The sequence below is a fragment of the Lissotriton vulgaris genome, chromosome 7 (genome assembly GCF_964263255.1).
Source record: "Lissotriton vulgaris chromosome 7, aLisVul1.2, whole genome shotgun sequence".
In the NCBI taxonomy this organism is placed as follows: domain Eukaryota; kingdom Metazoa; phylum Chordata; class Amphibia; order Caudata; family Salamandridae; genus Lissotriton; species Lissotriton vulgaris.
In genome coordinates this window covers 1,030,280,018-1,030,297,919 of record NC_141695.1, presented here as the reverse complement: position 1 = coordinate 1,030,297,919, position 17,902 = coordinate 1,030,280,018, and the positions used below count along the sequence as shown (strand labels likewise).

The 17,902-nt window shown below is 40.3% G+C and overlaps 1 protein-coding gene across 1 annotated transcript in view; it reads right to left on the bottom strand.

Moving 5' to 3' along the window:
• Positions 1-17,902, bottom strand: part of LOC147702880 (electrogenic sodium bicarbonate cotransporter 1-like) — a 386,862-nt gene that overhangs the window by 12,624 nt on the left and 356,336 nt on the right. The window contains exons 18-21 of the mRNA XM_086931461.1: positions 13,904-13,972; positions 11,718-11,891; positions 8,906-9,058; positions 4,207-4,288 (exon numbers count right to left, since the gene is read on the bottom strand). Of these exons, the coding sequence (XP_086787587.1) occupies positions 4,235-4,288; positions 8,906-9,058; positions 11,718-11,891; positions 13,904-13,972 (450 nt within the window). The 3' untranslated portion in view covers positions 4,207-4,234. The remainder of the gene's footprint in view (positions 1-4,206; positions 4,289-8,905; positions 9,059-11,717; positions 11,892-13,903; positions 13,973-17,902) is intronic.

Here is a 17,902-nt window from a genome sequence, read left to right as displayed (position 1 = left end):
TTATTCTTTACAATTAAAAGAGGTTCCAAGAGGATGTGTATGAGAAATGTGTATAAACAGCCAATACCTGCTTCGCCCCTTCGCGGCACGCAGGCCTGGGACTTTCTCAAGCCTGACATAGCAAACAACATAAATTAGTGAAGAAAGCAGAAGACAAGATAAAAGACACCAATCTATGTGTCTGGTCAGTCATGTCAAGGACAGGACAGCCGTAAGAAAATTCAACTCAAGTAGGTAAACGCATCAAAAGACTAAACCCAAAGGAAAGGAAGGAATGGCACAATTTCAAAAGCAAAACAATGGTAGAGCGAGTTAAAATGTGGGGAGCAAGCAGATCAGGTAAAGAAATGTATTCCAACCAGTACCCAAAGTTAGTCCAGTTCTAATGGTATGGATTTCCAAAGTATAATATAGTTTTAGTAACAGGGTACAGGCAATCTTATTTGCCAATATACAAATGAAGCATTGTAAACGCAATCCAAATGTCACATATATCTATGTTCCAAGAATAGCTTGAAGGCATGGATAGTAGAAGATAGCAACATTATTATAATTGAAAAAGAAAGGTCATACAAAATCCGACATACAGCAGGAGTCTGGCATGTTTTGAGGTGAAGGTGGATTCGCTACAAGAATCAGATGAGATCAAAGTAATTTTTTCAGGCCAGAAATTAATGAGATGGGTATCACCTGATAAAGGTGGGCCTGTGATTCCTATCACAGTTGTGGTGTGGGAAGAAGTGTGGCGAGTGTATCTGCCAGGAGTGGGAAAGTAAGGATGTATAATGTGGTGATAGGCATAAAAGGTTAAGTAGACACAACCATGTTAGGAAATTAACCCAGCCATATGCAGAAAAGAGAATAGTGCAACTACATCCACTTACAAAGTGCATAAACGATGAGTGGACCAACAAAAATAATTGAAAAGGTATGGTACAGAGGTGAACAGAACCAGTGGCATCAGAGCCCTTATACCGGTTGGTAAATAGGTGGACAGTGAGACATGCATATGCGCGGTGGTCTCAGGCGTGTATCGGAAGTTCAGCAATTTAACGAAGGAAGTCAAGAGAAGTATAAATATAATCTCAACAACCTGGAAAAAACAAGAGCAACGTGACATATGAGACTTAAGTAAAAGAAAGGGCGGTGAGAGAGGATTCTGAGTGCAAAGTCCAGAATTACCTGAGTATGAATCACTGTGATCTAATGCGGTCTGTAGCGGCAATGCGGTCCCGGGAGTAGTCCGTATAGCAAGGCAGATGACATCAATGTTTATAGTAGAGGGTGCTTCTGGTAGTTGTAATAGTTCATAGAAAGCACATATAAGGTCAACTCGGCAAGGAATGGCGGTCATGTTAGATATCTTAGGCTTGGACGAAGGGCATGTCGGCATGCTCTAGTTGAGATAGCCCAACTGAGGGGGAAGATCTATGGCAGCTAGGCAGCCAAGCTATATGACCTATGACCTGGGTGCACTCCGAAAATATCTTTTCCAAACCATTGGGTAAGAAAATAAAAAATCTGCTGGTAAAAATAAGATTTGAAATGATCCCACTAAAAGTTTATTGGTATGGTCGGAATGAACATGATGACTATAGGCAATGCAGACTGTGAGCCAGAGGAGTAGAATCTTTGGTGTTCATAGTCTGCACTACAGAAGATTCTTACTTTTTCCCATACTCCGAGCACTAAATATGCAGACATGCTAAGAAGCTGTGCAATGCTGCCTGAAAGGTGAATCCACACAGCTATCTGCATGCTTCCTGAAATTTCTTAAAGCTGCACGTTCATGCTTGTAAACAACTAGGCAACTAGTAAAGTGCCCCCCATTGGACTGTGCCAAAGTAGCCCAGCAACAGCCATAGGACGCTCCCAGGACTTTAAACCTGCTGGACATGGCGCTTTAAATTGGTCTCTAGGTGAAGGGTTTTAAATCAGTAAGATTGCAGGATCTTCTTGACACTCTAGATCAGATACATATGGCTCTTTAAATTGGCATCAAGATCTGTTGCGCACTTTGAACTGGCCCCATTATACAGAGATCTTGAAATTGTATGAACTAGGGGATACTTACAGCACTTTCATGTAATTTATGTTATTCTTTTGCATGTCGACATTAATGAAATCAATAACTATTTTAATGTGTAACTGCATTAGCGTACTTCAGTTTATAATTATTTAGGAATAAAAAAAAGTGTATAATTTATTTTGAACCCCACTTAATAGTTAAATGTCTTTTGTTATGAGTCCATTATTATTAAATTTTTAAGATGTTCTAATCATGGTACAATCACAGTTTTTCACGTACAAAATGTATGGAAAACTCATGATGTTTGGGCTTTTAATAAAGGCTGTTGCTTTTAGTTCTAGAAAAGACCATAGAATAGATACATGCACATAACTCTGGATGCTCGACTAAGGGTTGGTTAATCAAAGGACAGCCTTTTACTTTTGATCATACTTCAAATGACCTAAATTGCTATACGCCATAGCAACACAAACCTATGCTTTGTGAAAGGTTTTAAGCATACAACAGCCATATCTTCCTCATAAATCAGGTCCAAAAAATCAGAATGTCTAAAAGGCATCAACAATAGAAGAAGTCTCCATGCTACGGGATGCTCATGTTGTTGAAACACTTCGCTAAAAGTTGGGAAAAAATTCTATAACAGGCTAATGACTGAGGAGGATGACCACCCCCTATTAGTGCGATCTGGATGAACAAGTCATGCATAAGAATTAACCTTTTCTTGTGAATTAATTTCTATTTATATGGTAAATATATCAAATTATTTCAGGGTATAAGTAATGAACTGTCCTACAATTACATTATTTAGTAATGAGAATGTGAATGATTACTAGTTTATGAGATGAAGATCCAGGTGATAAATTGAAATTTAGTATAGATTAAAGCCATACAGATGGCAGTTTATAGACCAGCCCTCTAGGATTACTGGGTGCCCTTATAACACATATGATAATTCATTCTTTAAGTGTCATCACTATCTGATATACATCTCCCAATAGCCTATCTCAGTGTTACCAATGACTAGATGTCCCAGCACATTTTAAAACGTAATCTGAGTAAAACTAAGTTTCTCTTACTTTTTTTCTATGCTAACTCTACGTTAATTCAGTCTCTTCACACTTTCACTCTGGGTAGTACTATTGTTTCTTAAATAGTAAAATGTATGGGCTTTATTACTCTTGATCCCTTACTTATTAGTGTATGTTTACATCAGTACATTGGTTTCTACTTCCCAAATGTTGTTGTGCGAAGCTACATGCTCAACAGTTTCCTTTTTCAGGAGCCCCTTCCATCTGGAAATATCTACCCTTTTCTACAGGTATTTAGCTAAGCTCCCAAAATATACTACATAAAAAAAGAAAGTTAGCTCTTCCTATTCTGTTAATTATCTTTGCTTTCTTCCTCAAAGTTTTCTTTAATTATAATTTAGGCATAACAGTGTGTTCTTTCATGTTTCTGGTTATACCAATTTATTTCTGCATTCTATGTGGCTGTTTCAATCAGAATTTCTTTGAATTTCTGTTCTACTATTTGCTAGATTTTTATTTATAACCTTTGTAATAACCTTATTGTACAATATAGCACCACCCTTTAAGATTATGATTTTCACGTTGTATAATTTAAAATAAAAATAAAAATACGCATAATATTAACAGAATTAACCTCAGTTTTTCCTGAAAGGACATTTTGTGATTTTTAAGACTGCAATCACATCAGAGTTAAACATAGTTAAGGAAATGCCAGATCCCAGTGGCTAGTTTGCATTAATATTTGCCAAAAGGTGTACTTTCGGAAATGAGATATTGCTACTGTTATTTGCCTTTGGGAGTTGGTTGGTAGTAATAATACTAAAGTTGGTTAACCAAAAAACATCAAAGTATAAGTAAAAACACAAAAATGCATATTAATAAAAAAAACAGATTGGTAGTTATCTTACTAGATTAAAAACATGTAATTAGCTAAATAACTATGTATTAAATAATGTAGTACTAAAAATATGTCTTAGGCGAACTCATCCAGTCATGTGAGAATACACCATTCATATTGGGCTACCAGCTTCTGTTCATGCACGTAAGAGCAAAAGTAACGAAATCTGAAAAATTGATTAAGTAATTCTCTTGCTTGGTGGGAATACATTTTTAAGTGTTAAGTGAAATGATACAAATAACTGTGCTCACCTTATGTTGCAAATGGCATCAATACCAGTTAGTTCACAGAAATATTGATTTCCGGTGCTTTTTCTTGGTATAGCAATTCGGACTAAAAATAAAAAGCATACAACGTCAGCAGGACAAAAAAATCCCAATTATACCACATACATTTTTCCATTTTTGCTACAGTTACTAAAGGAAAATATATTTTCCACAACTTGAAACAGTGGGCCGATTTTGAGACGACAAGGTGTTCTTGTGAAAGTATTCTGTGCAGCCATCACAATCATTGGGATGCTGAATAATCTACTGCTGCTCTGGGCTGTAGCATGTTAGCATTCTTTACGTACTGTTACATTCTATCTATTTCCATTTTAGTTTGTAAATACTTCTCTTAGATTTAAAGTCCTAAATATGTGGATATCGTCTTAAGTACTTCTAGGTAGTACTAAACTATATCTAACAGATTTATTTCCACTATGTAAAGAAAAGGTTACTTTATGTGAAATTGCACATGGTCAGCTTTCAAATCTCAGCCCCAGAATCTGCTGCTGTGTACAGTGGTTTACAGTGCCACTGATAACAAACATAGAATGATGAAAACAATCAAGATTGCAGGTAATTCCCACCAGTAATGCTATTGCCTTTTTACAATATTATCTCCAGATTTAACTGGGTGGGGGTAAATCTGAGGGCTTAGATATTGCAGATCAGTGGAAGGTAGAAGATAACAACCTTGCTGAATCGTTCTTTCGTATGCAAGAGAAGTGGAACAAAATGTAAACATTGTAGTTTCCACTTCGCTCATATTTTGTTATTGATCAAGACTATTTACTCAATACACTACGGGAGTGAGAATTTGTTAAGTCTGCGATTTGAATATCCTTAGTAGGGTTGGACTCTGAAAGTCTCTATGAATCTTTTAATGCTTACTTTGTTATTTATATTTCATAAAAACAATTGTTCAGGCAATTTCAAAAACCAAGTCAGTGTAATTAAAGAGCGCTGATAAGAAGGGCTCAATTTACAAAGTACTGTTTCAAAATGTGCAAAGATTTCTCCCATTGATTTCCTGCTAAATTTGGAGTACATTTCTGACCTTGTAGGGAGTCACAAACATCCTCAGGATTATTCCTAGGAATTTACGACTACTGTTAATTTCCAGCATCACTTCAAGGACTCAATACTCAAAGGTCAGTTGTAAATTTGCACACACATGGTCACACCCTTGTATGAATGCAGTTTTACTACTTGCAGACCTGCAACAGTTGCGAGTTTTGCGGAATACCCATGACAAACTTTTCTGAATCCCATTTCTCATATTACATACCTAAGAACTACTGCACCAGGGCAAATGAACCTGCTACATTTCACATGTATTCACCACAGGGGAAAAAAAATCCCATACAGAAAACCCTGCACCTAAATAGTTTTGTGGGCTTCTTCTCTTTCCACCATGAAAGGAAATTTACCCCTGCTCCAGGCAGGAGTAAGTCTCATTTTCTTCCATGGCGGGAACGTGTTGGAAAATGGCTTCTGAATACTTACAAATGTATCTGCTGTTTCCATGTAGGTAATGGCCACGTAAAATGTTTTTGAATTCCCACACGTTTACAAATTTGTGCCTTAAATTAGTATTTTGTGCCACATGGCACCCATGCTTCCCCGCCCCATTACTAAAAACACAACTGTGGGAAACCAAGATTACTGCCAGATTTTAAAGCTTTGTAAGTGTAATATTTGTTTCTAGAAGTCTTAATCAGGATGTGGAATTTCTTTTAACAGTGTTTATTGGCATTTGTATCTCTGCCACAGCAGCTTAGGTAGAACATGACAAGCATATCCAAGTATTATAGGCATTTCAATCAAATATGACTAGTAGTCAATAGAGTACCATACTGTAGCACTTCCACTAAAACATTAATTCAGCCATGGGCATATATCCATAGGTTGTCCAGTGTATAAACTCCGACCACGGTTGTAAGGCCAAAAGTGTTTGTTGTCAGACCTGCCACGTCCCTGGGCAGTGACCTAAAGGCCTTTCTTTCCTCTCTCTACCACCCCCACAAAACCTCCCTGGACGATTGCCCAGTCGTCTACGAGAGGTCAGTGTTTCAGACCTCATCTTTTCTTGTCCCTCAGGGCTGATTCCTCTGCAAGCACCCAAAGCTCGACCTTCCTCTTTTACCTACAATGGAAGGACCCTTCTTGTAATCGCCAGTGCATGGCAAGAGTCCGCCTAGCAAGAACTATGGCTAATCTAAAAAATATAGCCCCTGCTTCCTTTGCCTTTGAGGCAGAGGAGAGTGCCAGAAGGAACACTTCCAGAGTTAGGAGTTCTGACCGGGTTTGTCGTCACCCTGTGCCAGAAATCTTTGGACAGGACCCCGTCCTAAGTGTAAAGTCAGTGGCCAGTTTGTTGCATCTAGGACACTTGTTATATGCTGTTCCCTGCATTGTGTTAAGTCTTTATGGGGTAAGGTAGTCATATGTAGATAGTTAAACTGTGTATAGTGGAATCTACATGATGTGGAGTTAATTCTATTTTAGTGCACAAACGTTTAAGAGTCAGGATTTGTGTTTATGTGTTTATTGAATGTATAACAACTTGGACTGCAGGGACAGGCACTGCTATAGGAAACGATGGGTAGGCTAAAAAGAAGAGACAAGAGAGCAGAATAAAAAGAACAGATGGGGATTAGTTTTCTTTTTAGATTTCTTTTGTTTGAGTAATGGAAAGAAACGACATAATGGAAAAATAAGCAGCCGTTAATTTAAGAGGAGAAGTGGGAAAGCATATGATTTATATGTAAGGAGAGTACTGAGTTTATGGTAGAGGTCCGTGTTTAAAAATGGTTAACAAGAAAGTCCAGTGTAGTCAGAACCTAGAATAGTATTAAAATATTATTTTGTAATTTATGTTTAATGGGTATTATATGCTCTTACTGGAAGTCACAGCAGGAAATGGCACCGAGACCAGAAACACACATGTACAGCTCAGTCAGTCAAAGTATATTTTTTGAAAAATATCTTCGTTAAGCTTTTATTGCATATATTCAGCAATATGTTCTTCAAAATTGACTACCCGTTGTGACAGCATTAGCCACTACCCAGTAACCCAGCAAAATGTGTGTGTGATGTATTCAAACAGTCCAGATGAAATCATACCACAACAGAGGGAGTATGGAAAAAGGTGGTCTGGGAATCGATCATGATAGTGCCACCATAGTTGGAAGATCGATTCAATTAAATGACACCATCCCATGGGGTAATAGTGCTACTGAACCAAGCCAAACAATGTACCATTTTGTTTGAAGACAACAAGGAAAGATAGAGGTCTCTCCTTCAATCGCTGTGTGATGGCTGATCAGGGAGGAACGGAAATTCTCCTGTCCATGTTCAACAGCTGTGCGTTCATGGTTGCCCCGAAGGTCATATGGTTTCGGAAGAGGGACAGATACACTGTGAGAAAATTTCCCTTGAAATCTTTCAAACCAGAATATCAATAATTAATCAGATTTTTTGTACTACAAATTCTACCTTTAATACCCTCCATATCTTATTGTTGCCAATGATTACAGACACATTCCTCCGCATTTCATGGTACGGTTACAGACCAGGCTTGACCCTTCTGTGGAGTATGATGCTGCTTTGTTGATGAATGGATTTGTGAACAACATGCAATTAAACTAATTCAAAAGACTGTAGCAGATGCTGTACTTGAAATAGATGGAACACCTGTGGTCTCCGAAGATGTTCAGTGGGTAAGTGAACCTTTACTGATGCCATGGAAAATGGTTTATAGAATCCTTAACTTTGAATGTAATTTAATCGCCAATGTTCCCATTGTATTAGGAATCATGTGGGTGAGATTGCACAATCCAGAGACCAGCTGGCAAGACAAATATATCATCATGAGTTCGGAATACTGCAACCAGAGATGATAGCTAAGGCCAGACCTGGTTCACTCTGCATGAACAGTAAGAAGATCTACATATAGTTCGTCCATATCAAGACATCAGAGATGTGTTCGGCAAGAAGGAAGCTTGCACTTTACCCCCTCATTGTGTGTATGCCTGTCGTTTTGTTTCCCCTCCAGGAGGTGCTATATTTTTCATACCCAAGCTGAATGGTGAATATGTACAATGTGTAGACTATAGGGGATTGAATGTGATTTCCATCTTCAATAAATATCCTATCCCCCTCATCTCGGTATTTTTAGATCAAGTGAAAACAGCCAAAGCCTTCTCTAAATTAGATCTCAAATGAGCTTACAATTTGGTAAATATCCGAGTAAGATAGGAGTGGAAGACAGCGTTCAATACTAAATATATCCATTATTAGTATGTAGTGGTGAAGCTTGGCCTTTGTAGCACCCCTGTTGCCATCCAGCATTTTGCACATGATATATTTATAGCGACATCCTTTACACTTTTCTTACAATTACAAGAACATCAAAAACGTCTTTGAATAATGCTAAAAACTAATGCAAAACTCTTTTAGAGTGTGGTAGTGGAAGAAATAGGATTGAGATAAAATTAAGATTAGGTTGCCTTGGTTTTTATAAATATCAGCATTTGAGCTGTGGGCTCCTAAGAAAAAGTTTGGACCCATGCACTTATTGTTTTACAAAATAAGCATTCACAGGTTAATATAAGTTACAAAGTCGGCAGGTCAAATATTATTATTACAACATATATCCATAATTTGCAAACATAATACTTACGTCTTCGATATCCATTGAATCTGGTTCATGCTTCATGGGCTGATCCTCTTCTTCCTTTTTCTCTTTCTCAGGCATGAGATCGTCCAGCCAGCTCAGGTCATGGAGAGAGAAAATGCATTCCATTGCTTTCCGTATTCCAACTAAAGCCAGCAACTGGTGGCACATGAACAACAAATCAGCATATTTGGATAGATATTGAGCAAATTGATGTCATTATTTCAATTTTTTGTAATATTCCCTAATAGGCAAACATTTATAAAGCCTAGATTCCCATGACATGGCTTAAAGAGGGCTCCTAGATGTAAGAGGAGATTGTGAATAGAAATCATTTAAATACGAAGCAGCAACAATTGACTAGGCCAGATTCTAGAATCTCAAAAGCACACAAAAGGTGATAGATACGATGCTTGTATCAATCTCAGCCTCTGGTAAATACTTGGGCTGCATTTCAGTTCATCGTTATTTTGCACACCATGCCACCTCTGTTTGGACCCATCCATATGGAAATCAGTCTTGACCCTGCTCCAATGGGAACAGTCCAGCTTGAAATGCCAGGCCAGGCCCTCTATTAAAAAACAATTTAGCATCAATTCCACCCTAGTTGAGACTCATCAGGCAGGTATAGCTTGGTTCCAGTGACACAGTGTGCATGGGGCCCATGTCTGAGCATTCCTGTCCCATTTAGGGTGGCACATTGAAGTATAAAACAAAGTGACGGACAGAATGCTTGAACTAATCTCAGCCACTGGTAAATACTGCATCGCAGTTCATTAATATTTTGCACACCATGCCACCTCAGTTGGAACCCAGCCATATACAAATCAGTCTTGACCCTGCTCCAATGGGAACAGTCCAGCCTGAACTGCCAGTCCAAGTCTTCCCTGAAACCGAGTACAAGAAACCTATATTCGATGTCACCCTTGTTAGGACTCATCAGCCAGGTATAGCTTGGTTCCAGTGAATCAGTGTGCACGGGACTCACATCTGGGCAAACCTATTCCACTTAGGGTGACACATTAAAGCAGGGGTCTCCAAACCGGTCCTGGAGGGCCGGATCCATGCCAGATGTTTTGGATATCCCCATTGAGATACATGTAGTTATTTGAAAAATCTGGCAAGGATCCGGCCCTCCAGGACCGGTTTGGAGACCCCTGCATTAAAGTATACAACAAAGTGATAGATGGAATTGTTAAATTAATCTCAGCCACTGGTAAATACTCGGGTCGCATCCCAGTCCATTGTTTTTTTGCACATCATGTCACCTCAGTTTGGACCCAGCCATATGTAAATCAGTCTTGACCCTACTGAAGTGGGAACAGTCAAGTCACAACTGCCAGGCCTGCTCTAAACCAGAACACAAGCAACTTACGACCGCTTTCACCCTAGTGAGCTCTAATCAGCCAGTATATCTTTGTTCCAGTGACAGTGTGCACATGACCCACATCTGGGCATACCCGAACTGCGAAAAATGCACTGATAGAGTGATCTGTTCACAAATCCTTCAGTCAGTAAGGAGACATGGGCATTATTGGAGAGAGGAGACAGGACATGGTAAAGCTACAGTGATGGTCGCTAGATCAATATGGAAAAGTCAGGCACGTGTAAGTAGTGCTTTATTAATAATCATCTGAGGACAGAAGATCCCTGTCTGTAAGTTTCCAAGATCGACATTCTAAGGCGGAAACCATTCTCAGAATTGCTTTGAGTGGAACTGTTTGTTTTCAATAATTTTAAAGTGGAAACACACACACAATAGAACTTCACAATGAACCTTTGTGTGGCTGCTCAGTGCACCTTTTCCACCATAAAGGTGTTGCCAAAGCATTAAGGTTTCAGGCACGTGCAGCGTTGTGTCACAAGGGTGTGCAGGGATTGCTCCTCGCCACATCCCCGATAGCCCCACTTTTGTGCAAAAGCACATACAAGAGTATTCATGTAGTGCATTTTTGGATGTACATCCTCTTCTAAGCACACTTTCCGCCACGATGTAGCGTGCTGCAGGCCCGGAAATACACTTTGGGACAACATGGCGGGTTATGGTGCACTTAATAAATACGACAATACAATACGTATCATTTACATTTTGTACATGATTCCACTGCACTTTTTTCTGTTTCTGCAAGATCAACTTATTTTTTATATATAGATTCTTATTGGTGTAGGAAGTAGTCAAATCTGACATATTTGTAGATGGTTAGCAGGTAGCGTTGGTACTGAAATTTGCCACCGTCAGTAAGGACAGAGGGTGGTGCAAGCTTTAGTGGCCACTTGAGAAATATCTTGCGCCCTGGCACATATTTTTGTTTTCAAATTAAGCATTGCATATGCCCTGGATAATGCTCTATCCAGAGATTTTCTAAATAAGACAACCTTACATAACACCGTAGAGGTATAGATAGCAATATAGCATGACCAACAGTGAGTTTCCATGCGAGAAAGTGCTACGGGGACAGCAAGTCTCCCCACTAGCAAGCCACCTGGGCATTTTCCAGCCTGCATTCGTAAAGTGCACGTGCAATACGAAATGCTGTACTCACTAACACTAGGATGACCGCCTATCTATCCCAAAGCCATTATCCACACTGTACCCCTCCCTGAACTTCTCACCTGCAAACCAATGATGACACACGCGTAAGTCTAAATAGTTCAATGAAAGCAAAACAAGACTACAACTCCCATCATGCGTTAGGGTACCACACAAACCTGTGATGACCTGGTAGGAGTTGTTCAATCTACCTGCAACTCTACACCACTCGGTGCCTCAACCGAGGTCATGCACGCTACACAGAAACACCAAAAACACGTTGCTTACCATTAGAGGAAATATAATTGCAGCTACTGTTGATTTAAGTGTCCAGAGTAAAGCGAGGCATGCCATCTGAATGAAGGTGAACAGATGGACTCTGCGAAGGGGCACATGGCGAAGGTAGATCAAGTCGGGCTGGTGCTTTGCTGGCATAAGAAGCAGTTTAAGTCTGTCGAGGAACTGAAAGGAAAATCATCAAAATTACACATATTTGATTTTTACACACTTACGTTTTATTCCTTTTTTTGTTTTTTTTGCTTTGGGGGTAAAACTTCAAGTTTCCTTTTTAAAACAGACAGCACAGGGGCCTTTCTTACAGTTCATTCAAAGCAAACATTATTGTAGATGGGTTTCATAAGACTATTAAAACCGTGTTCCTCCATGGAATTGCTTTGAATATATCATCTGTAACAACTGCCGGGCTATTTGTTACTGGTTTAGTGATGTCGTGTCACTCTTTTATCCAGGTTGCACGGGCTCAGTAATTGTGCAGCACTGACTGACAGGTCCATGGGGTCATTTGAAGATCACGGGATGGTTCAGCAAAAGTGAGAGCTAAATTAAACTGTGCATGTTATGAGAGCACAATTGTGGGGGTTTGGGGTTTTAATGAATGTGATTGCTCGAGAGCCAAAGGGCTTATGCTCGCTGCGTGTACATAGGTGACGTGGGCTGCAATCTGATTCGTCCGAGAAAGCAGTTTCTGTGGGCTTGCTACTGATTTCTGCCCCTGGCCCTTCTGCAGCCAACAGAATTGGGGTTCAGTCATCTAGAAAATTAGCTACCAGTATTAAAAACTTTAAGCATCGATCAAGGACCACCTTGAGGCAGACTAGATCCACTTTATGATGCCCTAAAGTGGTGTGTTATTCCTCTGTGCCTTGTGGAAGATTTAGCTTAGTCTCACATCTTCTAGGTACCATTCTAGTTCTCTTCGGGGCACATGCATCAAAGATTTTTGCGATCGCAAATGGTGCGATTTGCAAAAATCGGCCATTTGCGATTGCAAAATGGACTTTTGAGATGCATGAAACTATTTGGCATGCACAATTTTGGTAATCGCAATTTTTTGCGATTTCCCAAATTGCGATTGCATTTAAGGAAAAGCAATTTTGCTTTTCCTTAAATGCAATGCAAGAAGCACTGTGAAATAGCAATTTCTCTATTTGGGGCTGCAAATTACTGAGCAATTGAACCAGTCGTTAATTTGCAAAAACTTTGAAAAATGCACTAAAGTACATTTTTCAAAGTTTCATGTTGCACACAAACATGCCCTTGGGGCATGTGTGTGCGCAACATAGGTGGAGATCACAATTTCAGGGTTGCAACATGGTGTCCTTTTGACACCCTTGCACCCTTGAAATTACAAGTGCAATTTGCGAGTACCTATTAGTACTCACAAATTGCGCATGCAATTTCCCATTCATTCCTATGGGCCTGTAATTAAGGACTCGTAATTAAGGAATGTTTAGGAATCACTATTTTTATAGCGACTCCTACATGCATAGGCTTTTGCGAGTCCTTAATTACGATTCCTTAAAAATCGCAATTAAGGAATCGCAAAAGCATGTCTTGATGCATGTGCACCTTAATGCTTAGCTTTCCATTTTACCGCTTTTTTTTCTATTCTTACTTCTTTTTTTTCTTGTACGTTTGGTTTCTGTTTTCTTTTTTGCACTGGCTTTCTTTTAATATCTCCTCTTGAGGGAGGGTCCTCTTATAAAGCCACCTGCTAGTTTTGTATTTTTAAGATGATCTTTGCACATTTGCAGGCTGCACTTTACACAGTGTGCATGCATTGGCTACGAACTGCCACTGTTGATTAATGTCTGATGTACTTCATTCCCACACGGCGCTGTGCTAAGCAACTAGTAGTACGCACACTGCTCTTTATAACCAATGTTATGACTAGCTGCTCGCTCGGGCGATTGAGGAGTACTTGCTTTTTCTGTGATGCAATTATACATCGTGAATGTGTCACATTAATAAAACAATATTAGGTTATGAACAAACTGAGAAAATACAAAAAGCCTTCAACGAACGACCTTCGAATGTGGAAAAAGTCGTCGTTGTTTTATTTATGATTGTTTGCCGGTGTCTAGTTGTTGACCACAAAGTGAATGTTCAAGAGTAAATTAGTAATGCATAGCAAGAACCTTACATTAAATAAAGTATATCACATATATACTCACCTGTATGCTTTGGAGAGCAGTTATGCCCATGTAAAGAAAGACACCATACAGTACTGGCATTGGAATATACTGATAAATAAAGAAAGCACAGTAATTAATTAATACATGCCATAGGCACTGTGATTTATATAATATTATTATCTTTACCATATTGCATTTAAATTCAAGCAAAAGAGTATGACGAAATTCAATTGCTGAAGCTACTGAGTAATGAACAACTATTTACTTATGTTCTTCACTAAGCTTATATTTTACTTCGGAAAAAGGAGTGATTGGTAGAATTGTATTACCGACTCACCTTTTTACATGAGGTATCCTTAATGTGTTGTCTACATTTTATAGTGAGACCACGCTCACATCGAAAAATAACATCATTACTATTTGCCCACCAGTGTCACTACAATTCTGTTTGGCACACAAGTTCATACCCTCCCTCCACTCCTGGTGCACATTTCCTTTTGTTTCTTATTTCAGGAAGCTACTACAAGCAAGGAAGCTGCAATAGGGTACTGGAATTCAGTAGCAGATTTTGTTTTAATGGTAGGATGTTGGTGGTTCATAGCCACGTTCTAAATGTTGTTGTTTTTTTATTAAACTTTTTATTGGAATTCTGACAATACCAACATACATTGTACCTTTATTGTTAACGTATTTGTCGATCACAGTATACATATGTAAGAGATAGTGAATTACAGTTACAGTTGAAGCACATCTCTGAGTTCATTTCTTCTCATTTCCAATTCCACCACTGGCGATATACATATATTTCCCCGGTACACATTCCATGTCTTCCATTTCTTATCCCACTTTTTGGGGCAGCCACGAGTTATGAACACTTCCTTCTCTGCCACCATACACCTATCCAACTCCTTCACCCATACTCGGACAGAGGGTGCATCTGCAGCCCCCCAATGTCGTGCTATCTCTCGTTTAACTAAGGTAAATCCTAGTGTTGCCATCTGTTGCTCAATCTCCGTGAGGTCTGTAGCTACCCATATATTAGGTAAGCCCATCTAAGGTGTAAGAACTAACTTTTTCCTCAGTGCAGTTTGAAGTTTGGTTGCGGCTCCCTCCCATATTGGTTTCACAGCAGGGCAGTCCCAGATCATATGATAAAAGATGGCCACATGTTTGCACCCCGTAAGACAGAGCGCATCCGCCCTAGCACCTATTTTGGCCAGGACGAGCCCGGTCATATAGGACCGATGTAGGATCCTAAGTTAGATCAGTCTAAAGCGGAGGGTAATAGCCGCGTCTCTAGGGGACATCAGGGCCTCCCTCCAGTCCTCCTCCTCAATGGGTCCTATGTCGCTTTACCACTTCTCTCTAACTTTCTCGAAAGTGTTGGGCAGGGTATTACATAATTGTTTATAGGTTAGGGATATGGCCTTTGAGTGTAGCGGTCCATCTAACAACTGGTCCTCTAACGGCGACGACTCTGGTATGTCTTTAAGGTCTGTGGAAGCCGCCAGAAGAGCATGTCTGATCTGCAAATAGCGGAACAATTCCCCGTGAGCCATGCGGTAACTCCCCCTAAGCTCCTCAAAGCTAAGGATGGAACCTTTTTAGATCAAATCCCCCACTCTTGAGAATCCGATCATGTCCCATTTGTCGAACCCCGGTTGGTGACACAGGGTACCTAGTCTCTGGGCTTGCCTCAAGGGTGTCGCTTTGTAAGTGTGTTTGCCCAACCCAACTGGGAGTTTGCCTGGTGCCAGATGCCTATTGTGTGAGACGTGGGCCCAATAAACTTTTGTTTCTTGACTTTGGAATATAGTTCACCCAGGTATCCAGCTCGTCCCGTTTGGTAGCTGTCCAGCACATATGCCGGAAGGGCTATGCCACCATCATACCATCCCTTGGTTAGCTTTTTCAGTGATACATGAGTGGCACCGCCGTCCCACAGCAGCGTACAGACCTCACTTTCCACCGCCGCAAAATACTTATCTGGAACACAGTTTGGACAGTTCTGAAGAGACAGTTCTGAAGAATGTATAGAAACCGCGGGAGAGCAAGTATCTTAAAGAGATCTGCACGTCCCACAAGGGACAGCGGCAGAGACCTCCAGTGCCTCACATCAGCTCGCAACCGGGCCAACTAAGGGGTCAGATTTTGGCCATGAAACAGGGCCGGATATGCCGTAACATATGTCCCCAAGTATCGGAAACCATCCCTAGACACCTCTATCATGCAATTCGCCGTAAGACGAGGGACCTGCCCCTGAAGCACAAACAGTATAGATTTGCTCCAGTTAATTGCATAGCCTGAATACTTCCCAAAATTCGTGAAAATGTTCAGGACAGCATGGATGGTTTTATAGGGGGAGGCAGGATAGAGCAATATATCATCTGCATATAATGATATTCTATCCTCCTGATCCATTGTCCAGTTCATCCCACGCACCATTACATCTCGCTGTATCCAGGCCTCGAGTAGCACCAGCATGAGGGAAAATGTCAGTGGCGATAGTGGACAGCTCTGTCGGGTACCCCTTCTCAGCGTAAAGGCACAGGACGTGTAGTTGTTAACTCGTATTTGACCCTGTACATCTGTATAGCCACATTCTAAATGTTAACTCTCACAGTGACACTTGTGCTACAAAAGAACTGACTCGTGTTGAGATGTAAAATTAAGCATAGAATGATTACTAAAAATTAGTGTTTTGAAAATCTTTAAGTGGGAAGACAAAATTAGACAGTTTAGTATATCAGGATATAAGCCGAGCATATGGTCATTCTGAGAAGCATCAGTTCAAGGCAACACACATATTTGTGTGTTCTCACACTCATTTGTGTGTTTTTGCGATCTTGCCGTATAAAAATCAGGAGAAATATATGTGAAGTCATGTTTGGGAAGTGATCTTGATGATTAGACAGAAACTCAATAAACAGAAATTATAAACTTCCACAAAATGTTGGCCTCAAGTACAAAACCATTTTGCAGTCGCAAAGCCTTGAATTTGCAAAATCACAGAGTTTGTGCTCCCAAAATGTCTTTTCTAAATCTACTCAGCGCATTTTGTGATTCAGTAATAAGTTACAGAATCTCCAGATGGTTTTAAAAAAGCATACCAAATTTCTATTTGGAAGGGTTATGTTAAGAACAAAATCTGATGGTGTCTTTCTAGCAAGTTTAGCTCCAAGGGATGTGGTTTGGTAAATGAACTGTAGGTGGTACGACCATGCATTCTTTTCTCACATATTAAAAAGAGGAAGGCTCAAAGGATTCACTTTTCCTTTGCCAACATAAATCCTCAAGAAGCTCTGAGTTACTCCCTTTCAGAAAATTCAGTCCTTTTTAGGTCTTGGCTAGAGAGCGCATGCGCTGTCTCGAAGAGACATGTTGTGTTTGATCTATTTGTCTCTGGCATACATGGTCATGCCTCTTCTTGTTTTTAGCCCTCCGCCCAGAGCATGGACCAAGTACATCCCCTGCTCCCATTTTAGGACCTATTTTTTTCTTTCTTTTTCAGCACTCTACACAGTGCTGTGCTTTTACCAGCTACGTCTACTCCCACCCACCCGCATACATTGCCCACAAATTACCTCTTCCCGATCACTACTTTTCGCATCGTTTTTGCTTTTCGTTTCTCCCACCTCCTCCCTTCCATCGCTGCTTGCTCCCTTGCGCCTCCCAGTGCTTGTTTCGTCCACAGATCACCCCCTCCCCATCATTGCTTTTACTTTCGTAGCTGCATTCCGTTTCCCCACCCCCTCCCTCCCGTCTCTGCTAGCTCCCTCACACCTCCCGGCGCTTGCCTCGTCCACAAAGCACCCCCTTCCACGACCCCATCCCTGCTTTAAAACCCATTGTAGTCTGTTTCCCTGGTTTAAACCCCATTGTAGTCTGTTTCGATTGAGTGAGTTGAGGTGTTCTGCCTTTTAATGTCTTGTTAGTGTAGAGCTGACGTGCTGATTGGAGCATGTGTGTATGGTTGCTATTAATTGGCACACGTGTAGTCTCTGTTTATTTTCCGCATGTGTGGGTACTAGGTGTGTG